General features: G+C 43.4%; 1 protein-coding gene across 3 annotated transcripts in view; it reads right to left on the bottom strand.

The window, feature by feature from the left end:
* edil3a (EGF-like repeats and discoidin I-like domains 3a) overlaps positions 1–22,955 on the bottom strand; it is a 127,169-nt gene that overhangs the window by 54,476 nt on the left and 49,738 nt on the right. For all 3 annotated transcript variants that reach the window (XM_042101733.1, XM_042101734.1, XM_042101735.1), the window contains one exon: positions 128–241. In XM_042101733.1, the coding sequence (XP_041957667.1) occupies positions 128–241 (114 nt within the window). The remainder of the gene's footprint in view (positions 1–127; positions 242–22,955) is intronic.

The raw sequence follows: 22,955 nt of genomic DNA, 5'->3' as shown, positions 1-22,955 counted from the left end.
AAAACAGAGAAGACCACATTGCTACGGCAAATCTTGAGAAAACTCAACAATCAACAATCTACAGAGGTAGACATGGAACAACAGGCAGACAGTACTGTGTGAAGAAGGGGGGAATTAGCACACTTACTGTATTGGCAGTTCCTCCCCATATACTCCCCTGGGCATTCACAGGAGTAGTTGGCAACCAGGTCCGTGCAGATGCCCCCGTTTTTGCATGGGTCCCTTTCGCATTCATTAACATCTGTAGGAGCCAAGAAGAGGGGGGGGGTGGAGATGGGGTGGGGAGGGAAAGAGAGAGGGGGGGGGACAGACAAGAGTAATTTTCTTTGAAGCAGACACTAAGGCAATTAGCAAGGCTTTCTCTCTCATTTGGATGCACTGAGATGAGGTATTTATTGAATTTGCGCTGTTTGTTATTTAATATTGCCTTCCCCCAGATGCACTCATTCAGGCGCCGTGGATAAACACTGCTGTGCTAATAAATCAAATAGGATCTGATCAAATTACCTGCAGCAGGTGACCGGACTATTGATGGGAATAGCCATGTGCCTGTCTAATGAGAATGCCCTGTGCTCAGTAAGTTATGCAAATTGAGCAACAATTAAGGGCAGCAGGGCCATATCCTGGTGTGTGAATAGCATAACCAACTGGTTCCTCCCACCTCCCCTCAATGCTTTGAGATTGGTCAGGGTATGTTGACTGTATACACCAACTATAGAAAGAATTGCATTTCATACTGTATGTTTCCACTTAATTCTTTTCTCAGTTTAGCTTTAAAGTGGAATTGAATGAATACCGTAACATGCATCCCTTTAACTGCCTGCTCAACCGTTTGTAGAGCACACTTTAAGACACCATATCTTACCAAAAAATCCAACTGTTTTGAGTTCAAACATATGGAGCCATATCTACCACTTGAGCACTACATGTTAAGCACAAACATATTTGCTCAGTACCTCTGTAATGTCGAAGGCCAAACCTTCTCATCATACGCGATTTAAAAAATTAATTTACGCGATTTCGGCCATATTTTGTGGAATCACATCAACCAAGTTTTCAAAATTAAGACTTTTTTTTCTTCATTATTATGTTAAAATGAAGTGGAATAACACATGTATTAACTTACATTAAACATATATACATATTTTCATGGTCAAATATTTTTTTGAAAACATGCTCAACCAAACGGTTGAAGTGCCAGTTTATGGGAAGTCAGGTCCGTATAGATAATACTAGAAAACATGTCAAAGTTTATGAATTAATCATATTAACCATTATATACTGTTTTCAAATATTTACTACTACTGTAAACACAACAGATATATGTGTAAAAAGCATGCATACGCATAAAATCTATCAAATAGGCTTATTAACTATGTAAGTCAATGCAATTCTATACATTTTGGTCTGTACCATGAAGGGGAAACTGATTCAACTATATGCATACTAATGAGGAGGGTGGGACATGTTTCATGTCATGTTAGATCACATCCTGAGAGTGTAAGCTTTCAGAAAATATATGGTTGAACCAGTTTTTCCTAAATGGCAGAGACCTAAAGGTATCAGCCATACTGTATACCCGATTTACCAATACCCAATGTGTAATGCATGGGCAGCATACTAATGAGGAGGGTGGGACATGTCTCATGTCATGTTAGATCACATCCTGAGTGTCTAAGCTTTCAGAAAATATATGGAATATATAGTTGAATCAGTTTTCTCTTCATGGTACAGACCAAAATGTATTATGTGTACACGTTCTTCACCTAAATCCATAGAATCCCATTCATTTCAATGGTAAATTTACTTAAAGACACAATGTGTCTTTTTTGTGAACTTTTGAAGTGTAATGCATTCAAAAATCAACTATACATATCAATAGAATGTGAAGAAATAACACTACTGACATTTTCTAATCGAAGAATATGCATAGCATTGCAGAGATCTCCTCCAGAATTAGCGTGCTAACCGACTAGCCCCGGGTCGTCCAGTCTTGCAATACCAGTTTATGTCTGAGGTGGCGACAGGGAGTAACATACCGGCCAAACCGTCTTCAGTGCAGCCCAGAGCAGTCGAGAAAGAGACAACGGAATTACGCACGCTCTGCTCCCACCCCCTCCTGCTCCTCCCCTCCCCGACGGAGTTCAAGTTCTACAGTGAAGTGTACTGCGAGAATGGCCGAAAAGTTCTAGGAAGAGACCGAAGAGACCTCCATCGCCTCCAGCTAAAAAAAACTCGATCTGAGGCGAAAAGAATATCAGATGGGAAGCAAGCAAATACACGTTAATCTAGGGAACTTGCGACATTTCTTCTTGACTGGTAAGTAAACATCTGTTAAACATAATTCATAATTTTGATTAAGCAAAGGAGATATTGTAGAATTTGCTCTCGAGCCACTAGGTAATGTTTGTCAGCTGTAGATCGCGGTAAATTGACTTTGTTCGACCGCCATTGCTAACGTTACCAACCTAGCGATAGCGTCCTTGCTGCATATGCTAAGCAGTTTGCCAAATACTATTATTTGTACGTGACCAAGTTTTGTGTCCTACACAATACAAGTGTAATGTTCCAATATGCAATAAATACATTTTGATATTGGTGAATGTTCAAAGGTTGAAATCACAGATTTTTCATACTAGCCTAATAGAGCAAGATAAAACAAACAAAACAAATCATCACTTTTATCATGGTGTGCTAGTTAAAGGGTTAACAACCATAGTCATGAATTAGGAAGTACAATTTTACAAAAGTTTTGGGCAATAAATCATGGATACATCAACTGTAATAAAACTCTGTGTCATGCCTTGCATACAGTATGCAGTATCACCAGACCACTGTTCCATATATTTCTGCAGTATGCTAACATCTCAAATAAATAAACAATGAAATGAAACACATTTTTATTTTGAAGTTCCTTGCTCTCAAATCCATTTGGGAATATGCACAGGCCTACAGTATATTTCAGCACCACAAATAGCAATTTCTCTCTCTCTCTCTCTCTCTCTCTCTCTCTCTCTCTCTCTCTCTCTCTCTCTCTCTCTCTCTCTCTTCTCTCTCTCTGAAGTATGCTCTGTGCATATCTGCATACCTCCTACACACCAGAATACCAGCAGCACTCACACAGCCACTGCTATAAGACCCAAGGTCTGACGCAGATTCATTAGGAAACTGATTCCGGTCCAAGTCTACAGACTGTGCCATCAATGAGTCTACTAATCACTGACCCTTCACAGCACGCGATACAACACTGAAAAAAAAATAAAAAAAATTGGCCACGGCTTTCTACCGCACAAAGTCTCTTGCTCACAGTCTCCTAGGAAGAGCCCCCCTTCAGACATGTAAATATGATTATGCTGGTTTTATGACTCCCTAAAGCCGTCACACTGGGAAATGGAGGAGCATTTCAATGAGAATCTCCCTGTTGTCTTGTGCTGAGGAGGGGATTAAGAGAGACAAGTAAGAATGAAAATAGGGGAATCATCAACTGAGCTCCGAGATTGAGCCCCATCCCTGTGCCTCTGCTTTCAGCCGGCTGGGGAAAGGAGAAGAATAAAGAGAAGATGAAGAAGAAGAAGGAGAGGAAAGAAAAAAGGGGTGTCTGCGTCACCTGCCAGCAAAAGTGAGGAGGACGCAGGGCTTAAGCTAGGGAGACAGACACAAAAGGCGGTGCATTGGTATTCTCCTCACAAGAGCCCACCGCAACGCTCTCTCTCTCTCTCTCTCTCTTTCTCTCTCTCTCCTTCTCTTTCTATCTCTTGTCTCTCGCTCGCTCACAAAGTCCTGGCACATAAATTAGTCGGATCAAAAGCACACCTCGAGGTGTATCCCCCCTTTTGATTGGGCGCTGGGGAGGCGACAGCATTCCTCGCTGGGTGGATGGAAACCAGACAAGCTCATCAGGCGGTTATGGTTTCCTGCTACTGAGTAGAAGACACTGTGGAATTGCAGGCCAACCAAGGGCAACACTGTCGTCCCTCAACATGCTCTTGATGCTCACTGACAAACATATGTGTCAGTAAGATAATGTATTGGCTCATTTCTCCTCAGAGTCTATAGTACTGGAGTCTTCTTCCAAGTCTCCAGGTATGAGAATCCAACAATAATGTCAAGCACTTAATCTCATTAAAACCATAATAAAATATAGCTGGCATGAATACAAAACCTCACTCCCCGCTGAAAATGAATGACACCCTTAAAGTCACAGGAAAAAGACCTGCAACACCTGCAATCTGTTACAGGTGCACTGAGGCAGACGTGTAAATAAAATAATAAAAAGACATGTGTGAGTGATACTTTCACAACATTAATTCAAGCAAGTTAACAATGTGGCTCTCAAATCACTCTTTGACATGGAGTGAAGAGTTCTATTGGAGTCTGCGTAAAAGAGTGAGACGCAGCAGAAAGATAATGAGGAGTGAATGGACAGTGATGAGGAGTAATGACTAGACCTTATAATCAGCGGGTTTCTGTCGAACAGTCTGGGAAAACCTGAGCAAACTGTTCACATTCAATAGACACACGCATTGCCATAGCAACCTGATGAGCACTGTGGTTTGAAACTGCCACCAAGGTCAAACAAGACTAGTGCAGCCAGATGATGTGAATTTCATTTCTACTGCTACCAAGTTTTGAATGGACTGCAACTTAATTGAGTGCTCCTGAGTTTACACAACTTTGAACTGGTCCACAAAGATAACTGATTTCCCATAAATACTGACTAAACATACGAACAGATGTGGTTGAAAGGAAGAGACTTGATGATAAAAATGTATATAAATGCATAGAATAATAGTTGGGATACCGGCAACTAGCCTACTCAACAAGTTGAAGCTTTCAAAACAAACAAAACATTTAAACGATGGAAACAAATAGAACGATAATAATTACTTTCCAATTGTGTAGTCTCAAAACAAATCTGGAAAAAAAAATTGCAATAATTTGCTAGCTGCACCACCACTTTGTTCTCGCCTATTTGACAAGCTTCCAATTATGAATTATTCTGATTCATGATTGCTGTGCTAAAATTACAGGCCTCCACTACTGTCGTTTCACACTAAAATTATTTCTACAGGGTCCTGATACAAAGAAGACCTTGGCCATAGTTAAAATGGAAATAGCTTTGGCTTCCCACGTGTATGGTCAGCACTGCCCAACTTCCACGGGTCATTGCTGGCTTTAGGTCTCTGCTTCCATAGTGACTGATGAATCCTCGGTGGACTGTTGAGTACAACCAACAAACTGACTAGTCCTTTCTCTGACCTCTGAAATGCAGAGGGAAAAAAGACCTTTCTCATGTTTTTGATCAGTTAGTGTTTTCAACCAAGAAACAACTTCATTTGTATCCCTTCTACATTTTGAATATCTTTTATAACAGGTATATCAAAAAGCCATAGAATTCCAGGGTAGGAGCAGGGCAGTCTTCTCTATTCTCATTCTCTTATTTGTTTTACGGTAGTGTGCTGGGCCAAACTTAGAAGCAATCAGAAAAGGAGAAATGGCCACACTTTGCATACATCAATCTTTTTATTGCACAGATGCATTTCGGCACAGCATCTCTCCTGCATTATACTGAAGAAGGCACCACTCAGAAACGTGTCTCTGCAACAAAAAGATTGATGTAGGCAAAGTGCAGCCTTTTCTCATTTTTCTGATGTCAAAAAGCCAAACAAAATATGACATAGTACATTGCAAACAGTATGAAATTAGGGATTCCCTGGCAAGACCTTTCTTGAACAGAGGCAAACATTTGTGGCGAACATGTTTGTCTGAACAGATATATTTGAGTGATTTTGTGTAAACAGACCATCTCAACGGTATAAACAATACATACAACGGTATAACTTTTTTCTCCTCAGACTGTTTGCTAGTGTTTGTCTGGTGTGCTAGTGAATGTCTTGCATTGCCAATATGACAACTGTGGTTGAGATTTACCAAAAAGTCTCACAGCAGGTTATAATCCTTCCAACTGGCTGTGTGTCCCTAATGCTTTTAAAGAAAAAAACAAATTCTGTGCTTAGTTTAGTGGCATTCAAATGCACACTGAAGTGCCAGCAGGGGGATTTTTTTGTACACCTGCACATTCTCTGAGAGTGCTCTAATGTGGCCCTGCCGCATGACATAATTAAGTTTAATTGTGCGCCTCAGCGGACGGCATAACTCAAACGCCAGAGCTTAAGAGGAGACCATGTCCCCTACAAGCAAGCACATTATTAGAAGCCAAGTGAACAAACAAGCCCTCAACTGGAAAAACCATCTTGATAGAAGTGGAGAAAGTCACAATCAAGGAGGATTATGCCATAATTACCTCAAGCCAGACAGGCCTAACAAAGTCATTATAAACTCTTAACCTGCCAAACATTGACTTTGGAGTGCATTATCAACTCACTTAAGGGTGATTCATCATTATGTTATTAGTGTATTGAAGACTCAAAAACTCAAAAGCTCAAAAACATCTTTGTGTTGTTCCATTGTTTCTTATCAACTGCCACACCGCTAATAAGCCGACATTACAGAAAAACAAGAAACTCTCTGTAACACTGATGCGACACATCGCTCATTTCAGAAATCAGGCCTTTGGAGCATGAAGATAATTCCCCTAAGCATCAGCCTGCTACAGTCATGGCAATCAATGCACCTGCTACTCTCTGATAGCAGAGTCTTGACTCTCTGAAGTCGAGACTCTGCAATGGAAGGCTGACACGCAAAAGCCCTTAAAAGCGATCGGCTCTGTCATTCAGCACTGAATCATAATATCTCCATTGTGCAAAGGTGTTGCAAGGCACCAATCAGTTTGTGATGCTTGTTGAAGTGTTGAGGAGGTTTTCCTAATGCCTGCCTCTGGTGGACCCCGGCGAGGTTTCGAATCAACAGCATGTGCTTTACTGCTGTGCTTAAATTCATGAAACAGTGTGTTGGCTGAGGCCGTGCTCTGATTGGAGCCACGCAGGAGACACAAAGAAAGAGAGAGAGAGAGAGAGAGAGAGAGAGAAAGAGAGAGAGAGAGAGAGAGAGAAAGAGAGAGAGAGAGAGAGAGAGAGAAAGAGAGAGAGAGAAAGAGAGAGACAGCGAGACTTTTCTTATATGTATCCTACTTTGTATGTGTGTCCATATGTTATAGGCTATGTGTGCATGTTATTTGTGTATTTGCTGCTTTCTCTCTCTCTCTCTGTTTGTGTGTGTGTGTGTGTGTGTGTGTGTGTGTGTGTGTGTGTGTGTGTGTGTGTGTGTGTGTGTGTGTGTTAATGAGAGAGTGTGCGAGCGATACAGGGCCTGTCTGGCGTGTGTGTGCGTGCGAGTGAGACGGTGAGAGACAGAAGACAGAGTGGAGTGCAGAAGGATTACCTCCGGGGAGCAAAGCTAATCCACACAGTCTGAGAGGCAGAGATGCATCCCGGCTCAAGGTCAGGTAAACACACCTGACACCCCTGACATCTCAAGGTATGTCCAGCAGCATGCAGGCCTGCGGAGCTATAGCCCCAGTCAACAACACGTCAAGTCATTTCCTCCAGATAACAGCCCACTGCCATCAATCACAGCAAAATGGAAGAAATGCATGTTGTGGACAAAATGAGAAAGCAGCTAGGGGTGAAAGGCCATTAGTATATATTGTATCACTGAATTACATGAAATGTACACAAATATGGATTTAAGCATGTAGACGTGTTTTGCATTTCGTGCCTGTTTGGTGCATATTTTAATGGACACTGTACTGGGCACTAGTGCATAATTCTGATTAACATTCACTGTTTCACAGGCAGGAGTGAATCCATCAATTTCCTGTGCAGTTGTGAGAGATAACCTTAATTGTTTCATTAGCCTGATAGTATTAATCAGTTGGCCACCGAGGCGAAAGGAAGTGGCAGTCTCCACTAAGCCCCTGCCTTTTCTATGTTGTGTGTGTATGTGTGTGTGTGTGTGTGTGTGTGTGTGTGTGTGTGTGTGTGTGTGTGTGTGTGTGTGTGTTGTGTGTGTGTGTGCGTGTGACTGATGAAGTCCTTGTGTGGAGAGGAGACAGCAGTGGCTTAACCTGATTTGGTGTTCAGAGCACATAAGACAATTTCCATGCCTCCCGAAAGGAGAGAGCGGAGAAGAGGAGGGTGGGGAGCGAATGAAGGGGCCGACTGGATGGGGGTGCGTGTTTGGTGGGTGCGTGTTCGGGAGCGGCACTGACAATGGCGAAGCGGATGTGGCACGGATGCAGCCCAGACGTGCGTGTGGGTCCCCGTGCCAGTCAGCCGCTATGTGGGTCTCTCCACGTTTGCTCCTCCGAGTGTGTGACTGTGGCTGTGCTAAAAATAAAGCCTGTGAAATTTCACCCGCTTCTTTCTTCTCCCCTCTTGCAACAGCCCCAGCAGCAGCACCAGCAGCAGCAGCAGCACCAGCAACAGCAGCAGCACAGAAAGAACAAAAGTACCAGCATCAGAATTCCCATCTTCAACAGCCCTTCCGTGTAAACCTAGACCCTTGCCTTTCATCAGTAAACCTTGCTTCACCCCCCTGCCCACCACCAACCACTGCCCCCTACCCCGCGCCTCCAGTTTTTGACAAAGCGAGACTCGGCTGGACAGTAATGAGAACGATGGGAGCGGCTTTCGGGGCAGGAAGACACCTGCGGAGAGCATTACATTGACCACAGTGCACCCTGGGACAGCAGAAGGAGGTGTGAGGCTTCTGACGGTGATTTTTTGCTTGGCATCGCTTTGCCCCCATCGTGAAGGCACCTGTTCAAGTCCAGACCCAACCCCCTCAGTTCTCTTCTGCCAGTACAATGCAATCAGTCACCTAATCAGCGCAGTGACCACTTTAAGCAGGCAAATACAACAACTTAATAATATGGAAGGGCACAGTTTGATGCCATGATGCACGTGATCAAGCCCCCTCGAGGTGACTGGGTAATGACCTGTAATTGCTACAATATTAATGTTTCTCTTAAAGGCTTGAAACGTCTGGCAACCCAGGTGATGCATATTCAACAGCCAGGGAGTGTGACTGTTAAAGTGCACATAGGACTGACCCTCATTAAAATACATCAGCGCTAATAGCTTGTAGCCCTGTCACATTTGTTAAAGCCCAAAACTTAATTAACGGAATGAAAGGTAATCTCCTGTAAGTACTGCCCTTGCAACAGAGCTGAGCAGTATTAAATCATGCACACATTCCTTTTCTTATTTCTTTTTTTCTTCCTCTCCTTCCACTGCCCACTCTTGTTTGAGGAGGCTTCCAGTGAGATGTTTTAGTAGCAATTATACAAACAAAGAACATAGAAACAAAGAAACACACAAACACGCACACGCACACGCACACATTTTCCTATACTGAGTTTTACCTATGATCAACACGATGATGAATAGACCCCACTTGCCAGAGCCATTCAGACTGGGTGAACAGGTCACCCCTCTTCAAAATGGAGTGTGGTTCAGTTAGAGAAGAGGGAGAATAGGCTCCTGTTGACATCATGTTAGCACTCTGGTGAACTCCCCTCAGGCAATCAATCTGTTCTCTGTATCTTGTCTTCCTCTACATACAGATGATATATTGAAATATCATTACTATCTGGTACCCATGAGGCCATATGAGGGAAAACAAAACGACAGAGCTTTGCAGGTGTGACAGAATGACCCCAAGCTCTCAGAAATTCTTTCCCCCGCAGAAGGATGGCGTGGAAGTATATCATCAGCTTATCAACCTGTCTACAGCTTGGGCTTGGCGTGGGAAAGATAGCGAGTGTCGAACCCAGGGAATTCTGGGTCGAGAGAAATAAAACATGACATGGTATTTCCTTCTGATGTACCTCAGTGGGCAGTGATTTACACACGAGGCTTCATGAAATACATATGGAGAGGCGTCGCTTGTGATTTACACACGAGACTTCATCAAATACATATGGAGAGGCACCGCTTGTCACTGCAACATTATCTCCCTCCCGCTTCCATCAGGGAAATACCACTCTCTTTTTCAATTCATTTTTTGAAGAAGAAGAAGTGTGTGCAAGTTTTCTCAAGGTTGTGTAAAAGAAGACAAGCTTTATACTGTATGCAGCTTTGCATTCTTTCTTGATCTCTGAGTTATTGAGCGTCCCATAAAAAAAGAGCAAGCTATGACAACTATCGCCTTGACTTACACAAACAGTGAAATAGCAACAGCCTGTCTTTCATTCAAATATAAACTGACAGCTGCACGCACATTCTTGGAAAACAATAACTTCAGGTTACATGAGCCCTGAATGTGGAATACTTTGAGAGCTAATGTTGTGCAATATGGTACATTTCATGTCTAGGACAGGGAGTCTGGGATCTGTCCTACTTCCACAAAAATGACAAAACCAGAGGCACAGACCACTGGCAGAGCTCCAACTTCAAATGTGCACACAATAACTGAGACAATATTAAAGTTACAGAGAGAAACTGACAAGTCATATTAGTCAAGTCACATATTCTATACCAATGTATCTCAACTGATGGGTCATGGTATCACTCTAAATGGGTCATAGAGTGTCTGTCTTCCTTCAGAATGTTATTGACCTTTCTAGAAAATGTATGTAACAGTAGTGTTTATTTTGAAGCTCCAATGCATTAAATCCACAAAGGTATAGGAGCTCTGGAAGAGAGATAGAACAAGTGAGTGGCAGAGGCAGTCTACTGTATGAGAGTACAAAGTGGTTGTAGAATTCTAGTGGCAGCTACGTAAACGTAAACAAAACACTGCAAAAGCCTAACTGCCTAGCCCTGATAAAAGCTTGCTAACATTCAAACTGTTTTGGTGACATTGTTGCCAATGGTGTAGTTTAGGGTTTTCTTACAATGTTGTGGGGTTATTCAATCCGAACCATGTTAGACTTTTTGCTGTAAATGAGGGATAAAAGTATGCCCTGTTATTTTTTAGATTTAGTTTCTCTTATGATTTGAATTCTGTTAAATTTGGGTTGAAACTTAATAACCAAAGGGAATGTTGTGTCCCAGGCAAGACTGGATGAGATATAACTGCTCTAGACATAAATGGCTGTTTCTTATGAAGATGTAACTGTTTAGTGTAATAAGTGCAAGGTATTATCATCTTACTTTTAAATAAACTGTCACTTTGTTTTAATCTAAAATGTACTTGGCCCACTATTAACTACCGATAAAGTGAATATTGAGTGCAGTGGTCCCCAACTGGAGGGCCTGGACCGCTGTTCAGAGAACAGAGAAAGAATGAGCACAGTCTATGACGCTTTGTTCTCTCAGACACACAGGTGGCCAGAGTGGAGAGGCAGAGCAGAGCCAGAGTCCACAACAACACCGTAAGGAAGGATCTGGAGAGCCCTAGAAAAGGCAAAATGAGGAGGAGGAGGAGGCAGAGGAGGCAGGCTGGCTTAGGAAACGCTGCTCTGAGTACCATTTTGGCTGCCAGTTGAGGGTGGGGGCGGGGGAGTGGGCCCAGCCAAAACGTGTGCCGACTGCAGAGTCGCGAGTGGCTGGCACTAAACAAGACAAAAAAAAACAACAAAAAAAACAGAGCACGTGACCCCCACAGATCTGCTGTTCTCAAACATCATTATGACTGCCACACCTGAGGAGATTACCCTGAGCATCCCCCTGCAGCCAAAAGGAGAGAGTAGGGGTAAGGGTGGGGGTGAAACGATACAAATGATTTGAGGGAGTTAGAGAGAGAGAGGGAAAGAAAGGAAGAGAGAGACAGAGAGAAAGGGAGAAGAGATAGAGACACACAGAGAGAGAGAGAGAGGGAGAGTTCACCATGCAAGGCTCGTGGCTCTGATGCTCATTTTTGTCCCCCAGAGCCAATAGACTATGAGCTGGCACTTGGATTTTGTTCAAAACTCTGTGGGCCGCTCCGAATTCACGGTCTGAGTCATCTGTTGCCAACCAGCGACAAGTTTTAGTCAGAGGTCATTAGCCGAGCTGTCAAATTAATTCCGTTAAACTCTGCTATTTATTCCCTTCATATTTTTTATCTTCATCATCGTGAACCTGTCGTCACATGACCATGTCTATTGACAAGTCTACTATCACAGTTTTCAGTAAAACCTGGCATGGGAAAAGATGATATCACTACGAAAAGAAATGATACCTGACTAGTGACACAATTACTGGGAGAATTGATTCAGCAGATGGTGCAAAGCTGCCCCTAGCCTTCCCTCCTCTCCTTGACAGACTAGCAATAAAATGTGTCTTAGATATAATTGACAGTGCTAACAAATAAATACTGTTAGCAAAGATATAAGGACTGCCATTTCCAGTCAGTTAAACCATTTGTTTTCGGGTGCACTTTAACGGATTGAATGGTTTCAAGTACCATACCTGTAAATGTCTATCTAGGCACTGGTGGCGGCGTGTGAATCTGTGTGCCGTGGAAAAGCCGCAGAATGCGCCGGGCACGCCACAAGCAGGGAAATAATGGGCAAATGGGCCTTGGCAGTAGCCCAGCCAGGAGCGGTGACTTTTTAGAGGGGCCATGCAGAGAAACAGCGGCTAAAGAGGCTCAGACAACAGGGCCACAATTACAACTCAATGGCTGCTTGCCTCAGCCAGCGCTCTCTGCTGATGGGCTAAACCAGCCGAATAAACATCCAGAGACAGACGAGGGAGGGAGAGAAAGAGGTTTGGGGACAGCAGTGGGAGGAGGAACCGTGTGTGACATTTCAAACAAGGCATTCAAATAACTCTCTCTCTCTCTCTCTCTCTTTTTTTTTCTATCCCTCTATATTTTCCATCAATTTTCTCTTTTTTTGTCTGCATACAGCAGACAGTGCAGAGAGTGACTGCCTGAACCCAGGACTTTGTGAGTGACGTTCAGGTACACCCCACCTCTCAGAAAAAAGACCTGCAGTAAAAATGGAAAGGTCACTTTGGGACTATGGTGTTGGGGGGCGTGATTTGATGGGAGCAGTGTGCCCACCCTCGTCTGCTGGGGAAGCCTGAGTTCACGGCCCCTCTAAGCACTTTGATTCCGCCTCGTTCCTCCAGCTTGTTATCCCAAACACCTCCTGACATGGAGCAGATAAGCTCTGCTCCTCTTTAGCCCGGGGAATGGCCTGTCTTACACAGCGGACAGGCTGACATTTTGCAAAAGAACCCTCATAATACATGCACTCGAGTTCACACACATACTGTACACACACGCACACGCACACGCACGCACGCACACACACGCACACGCACACGCACACACACACACACACACACACACACACAGAAACACACAACCAATACACAACCAAGCAATATAGAGAGCCATTAATTCAGGCTATTACCAATGCCCACGGAAGTCTGTCAAGTAGTTGGCATTAAACTTACGGCTGGCACACACCTGACCTTTGAGCCATCCTCAGTTTCATTCAATGCCAAGATGGCAAGCCTTTCCTCATCAATTTTCTACTGAATGATTTTCTCCTTTTTTTCATTTGGTAGCACAATGTCATTTAGTTTACCCCCAGGTGTCGGTAAATAATTCATTGGAGAACTTTTGGGGAAAAGAAGAGTTCTGGAGAGCGCAAACTTGAAACCCTATTACACCTCTGCTCGCAGCCATGTTTTATGCCATCAAGAGCGGGCAGGCTCAACTTATTAGCCAAGGCTGACCTGGCAAGACTACAAGGAGAAAATTACAGAAAGTTCCACACGCAACCATCTACCTGCAACTTCCATTCTCTGATCAACTTTGCAAATACGAGAGCAGAAATCATGAGAGAGACGGTTGCCGATGAAATGAAAGGCTCCATGCCTCAGTATATTAAACCACAGCTTTTTATGAGGATCGTGTCGAGTGAAGAGAAAGTGGAGCGGAAATTGCTCAGTGATCGGTCTCGTCCCAAAACACAATATGTCCCAGAAATAAAGAGGACAATATGGGACAAGAATGTGTGTTTGTTAGCTAGAGAGGCCGTTTCCAGTAAACGGGGGTGGGCTTTTCTTCTGTTGGACTTCTATCAAAATATCCTTCCGTTTCCACAGTCCAGATGGACCTCAACTCCCATTCAGAAAAACAAAAAAGAGAACACCTGATACGCAATAGATGAATGAATAAAAAATTAGAAACATCTTGGAAGCCCAGGGAGAGAAGGGAAGGAGGTAGTCTCTGTGGTTTTCCATTGACATAGATGCATGTTTTGGAGGCGGGGGCGTTTGTGGGGGAGTAGTGTGTGTCTCTGTGTGTGTGTGTGTGTGTGTGTGTGTGTGTGTGTGTGTGTGTGTGTGTGTGTGTGTGTGTGTGTGTGTGTTTGAAGAAACAATGCCAGAGAAAGTGGGTGGAAAGATACGGTATCTCTGGACTGTCAGAGATAGGTCGGTGAAAGCCTATACCATCTGATTCATTTCTCCATGATGTGTGCGGCTTGCCCGCCTCCCTGAGTTATCCCCTCGGCTTCTCCCCTCTGCTGAAAAAGAGCTCTCTGTCTCCCGCGTGTGGGCTGTGGTTTGGACCCAACTGCGGCACAGATCGTCTCTCTCTCCAGACAAGTTTGTATTCTCCACTGCACTATGTCATTTTAATGAAGTGGTTGGGGAGGCCACCCAGACATGCCGAGGTTTCAGTCCAAACACCCTCCTCTCTCTCTCTCTCTCTCTCTCTCTCTCTCTCTCTCTCTCTCTCTCTCTCTCTCTCTCTCTCTCTCTCTCTCTCTCTATCCATATCACTCTCAGAACAGCCCTCTGGGGCCAGGTAGAGGGGTGTTTTATGGTATGCCATGCATGACCATGATGGCTGTTCCCTTTCGTCATGATGTCTTCCCACCGCCATGGGAACTTGCTCTTACCCCACTATTGCACTTTCCACTCCCCCCCCCCCCTCTCATTCATAGCACAAAACGGAGCCATAATGTCCATCTGGTCCCGTTTTGACTGATACGGTCAATTTTGCACCAAGCATTTTTTTCATGGTGAGTTCGATGACAACTCTCTTAAATGCACAGTATGTAATTATTTACCGGATACCATCTTGTATAGAGAAGCCTGTGAATATTGAGCAGCTCATGTCTTTTATGTTATATATTCAGGCACTTTAGATCAAACAACTCAACATTCATATTGATTGCAACTTAACCCTGAGCAGATTAGCATAAGCCAAGCATTCAATATTACCCTCGCTTTTTCATGAACATCCAGGTCTGTAAGTCAATGCGATGTACCATATGTACCATATGCAATGCTTCAGCAAATGTATTATATATAACTCTGAAAACTTCACTTGCATCAAGAGGGAAAATACATTCATGTAATACACAATAAATCATAAAAAATAGACAACATAGTCTTGCATTTGCATATCTCAACAAACAAGCCCCGCAGAGCCGAGCGATCTCCATCAACACCTACGAGAACAGACCTAAGGCGCAGTGAGTAACACCGCTGTCCCATTTTAATTAGGGCTGCTTCTCTCCAATCCACCCACTCGGCCACCTTTAACTTCCCTGGTGGAACCGCCATGTGAAAGTCCTCGGCGTAGAAGATCTTAAACTCTAGCTCTTTTTTTTTTCTATCTGCATAGGCAGATGACAATCCAATTTAGTCTTTGTTTGTGTGTGTGTGTGTGTGTGTGTTTACATACTCTCTATCACTAGGCCTGCTCAGCAAACTACCCATATTCATAATTATAAAATGCATTAAATGATATGAATGCTGAAGTAAACCATAGCATTTGTCTCAGCTTTTCTTACGCTTCCTTTCCTCTTTTTGTACCTGATGGGGGTGTATCCCCTCAGCTGGCGTGATGTGACAGCTCAGCTCTGCTGTCACAGGTACGAAGCCCTTCAGGTGGTAAGAGGGAACTGAACGCGGGGGTGGGATGTGACAAGAGACTCAGACATTTATATAACAGCCTCAACTGCTGCATCTCCCTCTGCCCCTGTGTAAACAGAAAAGGGATGGAGGGGTGGGCATCAGGGGCCGAAGTCCAGGGACGGAAATTACAGCCCAGGCGGTCAAGATTGCAGGGTGCAGTCACTGCTGCCCATCACCATCCACTCCTGGGGCCATTATGTGGACCCACCTCCGCCAGCCTCTTAGGCCACCTGTCCATAGGATCGGCAGCGAGAGACAGCTACTGAGGGGTAGAGCTTGTTGTGTGGAGTGGCAATAAGTAAGGCAACAATGTGAAAGCACCTAGAGCAGCCATCACCAAATGGAACCATCATTTCGCTTGCTGCTACTCAGCCAGTGAAATCTGTGAATTCTGATAAAGTCGAGTCAGTGAGTAAAGTAGCCTACTATGGGGAAGAGACTGATAGCCTGAAACGAGCGAGGAGAGGAGACGGGACGAGAAACAATCAGATGGATATCTAAGTTAACGATAAGTAAGTTATTTTCAAATCATCGATTGCTCAAGAGGAGAAAGCTAGAAAGCGAGAACAGAGCTTTATATAACGATACGGGGGCAATACCACGCAAAACTGTCACGTCCGTAACGCCAACTAAATATGGATGTGACAGTTTTGCGCGGAATTGCCCTGGACCTCTTCTATATATTCTGAGACAGGCGATTTTAAGCGCCAATTTGAAGCACCTCTACTAGACAAAGCATATATTTTGAGCAAGCATAGGGTAGGCTAGGCCCATTCAACAGTGAACTGAGACCACAGAATATTTTACGATTTAAGAAGGCTATATGATTGATATATATATAAGCCTACATGCATTCACTGCCCAACAGCGTGATATTCCTGTGTTTCCAGGAATTCGGGTCAACATAAAAAAAAAAACTAAAAAAATTAAATTAAACTTGCTGATTAATGGGTTCAAGGAACCAGCTGTGGAATATCCATCCTTGTCTCAGCTCAAATTTTATTTTAAGGTTCACGTTAAGATCTTAAAAATAGCCAAGGCTACTCAGTTTTTCTCCCCAATTAGGCTACTCTTATCTTGCCATATTTCTCCTCATTTCGAATGTTGCCTTTTAGGCTACTTATTTTATTTCACATTAAACATTAGGCCTAGGCCTACAATCTTCTATTTTTTGAATTTCCCCTTGGGGATCAATAAAGTATCTATCTATCTATCTACAACTAGGCTCCATCCATCCATCCTAATATATACATATACATAGCCTAAACACGCACGTTAAACATTATGATGCTCCGGACCTTTGCTTGAGGAAATTTTCCGTAACTGGACCTCGCTGAAGATTAATTGAATACCCCTGACCTAGAGGAACTGCTTCTGGTTCAATACAGTGTGAACTTTACTACTGGATATTGCAATAAACACCACCTAGGCCCTGTATATTTGTATAATTTTTATTTTTATTATTTTATCTATGTATCTATTTACAGTGCAGGATCGATCACATTTGATATTTCCGACCACGGCAGTATCTCCCATTCATCATGCTGACTTCACTCTTTGGTATTCATGGTGCTAGCAGTCTAAGTGTGCCGCAGCAGGAAATAATGTCTGGGGAGCCTGTATCTGGATCAGTATCCGGGCTGCGAGGGTAGATCTGCGGGAATAAGATGCTTTCGCTGTCCATTTCTGTGTTGCCTCGTACAATAACAGATAACTGCACTGAGCTCTTTGAACCGATCTTGAATACTGACCCCAACCGCTACTAAAACAAAAATCCATCACGCAAGGAGGAAGCAAGTCGCGATAGCAACTGCATTGATATGCCATCAAATATAGACAAGAACTAAAAACCGCCGAGCAAGGCGCAATGAGGGCAAATCAATCAAGGACTGCCAGCAAATTTCAAAAGAAGCAAAAGGAGTGCTGATTGATCAAAGGAGAGATAAAAATCCCCCCTGAAGACGCCTGGCATCGGAAATAAGGAGCGACTTTGAGTCGGGGAAAGCGCGCTGTGTGGCCTGCCCCAGGCCGTCCTCATTTGAAACGCTGTGTTTAACCTCGTGTGTATGTGTGTGTGTTTTCCCCACACATTCAACCCTACTTCAAGGCCCCACGAGCGTGGCTGCTACCACCTTGAGGTTCATCCCTCAAGAACCGATTGACTGACCTCACTTTCCACCTGCTTTCAAAGTGGGAAGAGAAAGCGCAGACATTGATGGTTTGCTCCAAATGAATATGTGTGTGTGTGTGTGTGTGTGTGTGTGTGTGTGTGTTTGTGTGTGTGTGTGTTTTCCCACTCTTTGTTTCTAGCTCAGTAAGAACGCACACACACGAGATGGATCAACTGAAACTGTTGAGGCAGGCTGCACCCGAAAAAAAAGAAAGAAGGGGGGGGGGGGAACTATTTCAGAGTGTAAAATCGATTCTATCTTGAACTCAAACAGCAGCACCACAAGAATGCACAAATACAAACGACCAGCACAGACTTCAAACATCCCAGAGGCTTTGGCATGGCCTGCTTCACCAAAGGAAGTCAGTAGGGGGCATGGTGGCCTTGTCCACATCAAGCCGGCTCTGTGGATTAATTGTGCCACCGTGGACAACAGCAATGGGGAGCTGACTCTGTGCACTCGCTCAGTGGCAGTCCGAGCAGAAGAGAGCAAAGATGTAAGCAATGAAAGACTCTGCTTCTCATCTTCCTTTTCGTTAACACAAGGTCACACAGCATACACTCGCCTGTTATCCTCATGCAGTAGATACAAGTTTTTATAACTCTTCTTGGGTTTGTGTGTGTGTGTGTGTGTGTGTGTGCGCGCATATGTGTGTCTTTGAGAGGACGGCCACAGATAGTCTGTCCCTGCACAGCGGTCATTTCCTGTTTTGTGATGGCAACACTTCATTAGAATAATTAGTGCTCTTCCTTCTCTGTGCCACTCCAATGTGCCACGGACACAGCAGGGGAAATGAAGAGGCATCATCTAACTGATGATCACCCCACTGGCGCCTTCCTGGAATAAAGAGTCGCAGGACGATGATGAAGATGATGGAACAATGGCTGTGACCCCAGGGGAAGCCGCATGGAAAACCGAGTCTCTGACAAGGACACAGACATGGTACACATCTCCCGAGAAACACTCCCGAGTAACTTCAACACACACACACACACAAAACAGTGAACCAGGAACAGTGTTTACTCAGAGCCAATGGCTGTGCTGGGAAAAGCTATTCTTGTTGAACCTGAATGCAGAGCATACTTACTTCCTGTACACTGCTGTTCGAAAGTTTGGAAACACCTTGAAACTGACACATTTTCCGGAAAAAAGAAACATATTTTACCCATCAAATAAGGTGAAAAATGTATCCTAAAATAGTCACAGAAAAAGAAATAGAGTCAAATCAAGACATTGCTAGAGCTAGACATAATTATTTCTACTTGACATAACAAAAATGTGCTTGATCACTGCAAACGTTACAGGATTACAGCTTGTCTGGTTCTTCACTTAGTATGTATTGCATAATTTGAAGTAATTCTTTGGGTATCTGCCTTGTCGAATAAAACTGTCTATACTTTGCCAGGATCAAAACACCCCCAGACATTTCCTCTACTGTGCTTGAGAGATCATGTCTCTGGCATCTTGTCACTTGTACCTTACAAAGGATCTTCCCAGTGATCCAGACACCTCTTAAATGTACAGTATCTGGGTTAGGATCGGATTTAGGAAAAAAGTCATTACAGAACGGCCGATCCTAAAGTCAGTGTTCTTATCTTAACTCCAGATAGGAAATGCACTGCAAATAATGAATTCTAACCAAGTGTTATTGATCTTATATTAAGATTAGTATGAAAAGACTTACCTAGCGTCCTCTCAAAAGATCATTTTTCTCTTTCTCTTTATTCTCTTTATACTGAAAACAATACCAACTAGCTGAGACTTTTGTTTTCGCAAAAGGTGACTTTCAGAGCAAAGTAGCCGATATAGGTAAACTTTCCCAACCTGCAGTGTCGCACAACTGGCAAAAGCCATTGGTGGATTAGCGCTCCACATTAACTCCACATTGTGAAGTGACGTGATCCAACAACAAGTTTCATCTGTTGCTAGGTAACAGACATAAAAGCTGAACGTCGATGCTAGATCGCCTACTTAGGATATCTTAACCTGAGATAAGATAGGATTCCTAAATTAAGATAGGATATGTTTCTGTAATACCAAATTGAGAAAAATCCTATCTTACACTTTTCCTATCTTAACTTAGGACTTAAGATAGGACGTTTCTGTAATACGGCCCCATGGTCTGTCAGTTTTTCTCTTGTGGTGCACACATATACCAATACAAGATATATTCAGTTTCTTACTAATTTCTTGCAAGAAATACTGTTTATTTTGTAGGGAAATAGCAGGCTAATGAGTTTCTGAAAGAGTTCTTTCTTTGTGGCCATTTGTAGACAATAATTAATTTCAAAATCAGATCCTCAATTAGTCCAAATAAGGCCAGTTTTGCTGCTTCGCCAAAAAACATAACAGTCTTTAGCCACACAAACAAAATTGCAAAATGATTCTAATAATTAATTATCCTGTTAATGATAATTTCAGATTAGCTCAGTGTCATTGAAACAAAAGAATTATGGTGGCAGCTAATGGGTTTTTTAACGCCTGTGCAAAATCAGCTATTTACGTCTGAAATGGTTCATTATGACATTAACAATGCATACATTTCTGATCAATTTTATGGTGTTTGAGTAGAACAGGAAATGTCTCAGTGTTTCTAGACTTTTGAACAGCAGTGCATATTAACATCCACAGCCATAAGCATATTGATCACACTAACTTTGCACCGGGCGGTGCAGGTATTGGGAGTCTAAAAATGTGTGGGAAATAAAACAAAATCAATAGTATAGAGTCTTTATTGTCCTATAAGGATATTCTTTTTCACACACATCATTACAATGTGGCTGAGTGGAGTTTGCTTTTAGCTCGGACAAAACTTCAAGTAACAGCTTGGACGCAACTCACCAACTAAGTGCTAAAAGGCCCCTGTCAAGTGGAAACGTCCCCTTGTGACACCAAGTTACAGCAGACCTCTGGCAAAACAAACAGACAGCAATTGAAATGAGAGCGAAATCAAGGGTGCCTCAGGGCAGCCACAGACTTCACCTCAAAGACCCCACACACTTTCTTTCTTTCTTTCTTTCTTTCTTTTTCTCCAATCTAGTGAGGGAAAAAGAAAACAATGGCACCAACAAACAAGCAGCACACCGAGGAGAGGCCTGATGCTGGACACTGTAGTGGACCATCGCAGCGTGAATCGTGTCCATCCAGCTACGCCCTACATCATTATAGCCGACTTAACCATGAGTCACGTAATCCCAATGGAAAGTGCACCGATGCCTCCAGTCTCCGCTGAGGCTTAGGGCCTCTGCCAGCTCCTGTGATCCCTACAGCAAGACGGGCAGCAGACTGTCGGGCAGATGTCCCCGCTTACAGTAGACCTGTCCATGAAACTGGGCCGTGGCAACGAGCGGCGGCTGCCCGCCCTGAGAGCTTTGCGTGCTCCCTCACTTCTACCAGGCGCCTCGTTTAAATGGCGCGCTGAGCTGGGGGCTGCCTTCACTTAAGATAATACCCACATGTGTGAAATTGGATTTGAGTTTGACGGCGCGAGGGGAACAGTTGGTTATCAGAGCAGGGTAGGCTTAGATTAACACCACATACACCTGTACCTGTAGTTTGTTTTTTTCTTTATTTTTTTAAGGTCTCAAATAAATCCGGTGCCAAGAAAATAGGCTGCACACTGTAATTTCCTGCCTATTGACCAATAATTACACTTTTATTTTGCAAACTTTACTCAGTTATGAGGTTAACACACACAGGAAGGCTATTGGGAATGCCTTTCTTTTCTTCATTCTTCTTTCTGATTAAAGCACTAAAGATTCTGATTTATTTGGCTATTGGGCACTGCGGTTAATACATGGGTGCAGCCAATAGACCTTTTCAACAATAAAAACAAAAGCAACGTTCTATTTTGTTCACAATCTACTTCCGCTTCATTAAGATAACATAATAGAATGTTAAAACAGAAACCTTGTGGGAACAACTATGATGCTGATGGATACATGTTCATGCATGTACATAAAATACTCTCTTGTCTTGACTCTCTTGCGATATACAGTACATGATGCGACTAATATGTGGCAAATTACTGTATGCAGACATGGAAGGAGGTAAATCATTTCAGAGGTAGAATTCTCTTCTCTACACAAAACCATCCCTAGAGTGTTCTTTTCTGAGTAGTGCAATCTGACAAAAAGAAACAAGGACAAGGAAGTTGGGTGACCTCATATTTCATCCTAAGGACACTGTCATAACCTCAGTGACTAGACCCAGTGATCTAAGATTATGTGGGAGGTGCAATCCTCAAGTAATCTGGAAGGTGAAGAGTGGCCTGTGCAGCCCCATGTTTACATGTCTCCAGTACAGTGCTGCATAGGTGTGAGTGTGAGTGTGTGGGGGCGAGGGGAGCTTTGCTTGCTTGTAAAATCTACTGCACACCATCAGAGTTGTTTCACTGTATGCCACTGCTATACTGTGTGCCATAATGACAATACTTGGATATATGCTAGGGATATAGATTGTGTGTGTGTGTGTGTGTGTGTGTGTGTTTGTTTATTTGTTTGTGTGTTTGTGTGTGTGTTTGTTTGTGTGTGTGTGTGTGTGTGTGTGTGTGTGTGTGTGTGTGTGTGTGTGTGTGTGTGTGTCTGTGTGTCTCTCGTCGTTGTTGGTGTGTCGGTGTGTTTGTAATGGCATACAGGACATGAGCAATCTGGGCAATTGCCCAGGGTGCCAAACCACTAGGGGTGCTGCAGTGTGGCGAGCTATAGGCTACACCATTGAAAACACATTGATTGTCAAATAATGCCACAGACTGTTTAAATGCGTGAGCAAGTAATTCATTTTCAGTGATATATTTTAAATAACAGTCATGAATGAGACGCTCAAAGCCTAGTGCTGCAGAATACAGAAACATGCACAGGTTGAAAAGTTTGGAAAGCTGTTCCAAAACCATTTCTCCCGCATTTGATGAGGGTGCTGATCTTCAGCCTGAATCGGTTGCTAGCAGTGGAATGTAGCAGAGTGGGCGACAAGGTAAAATCTGCATCTCACCATGTCACCGAATTAGTGGGAG

Source organism: Alosa sapidissima, chromosome 8 (assembly GCF_018492685.1).
Source record: "Alosa sapidissima isolate fAloSap1 chromosome 8, fAloSap1.pri, whole genome shotgun sequence".
Taxonomy (NCBI): domain Eukaryota; kingdom Metazoa; phylum Chordata; class Actinopteri; order Clupeiformes; family Clupeidae; genus Alosa; species Alosa sapidissima.
The sequence above is the reverse complement of the archived record's forward strand: the minus strand, read 5'-3'. Positions and strand labels throughout refer to the sequence as shown.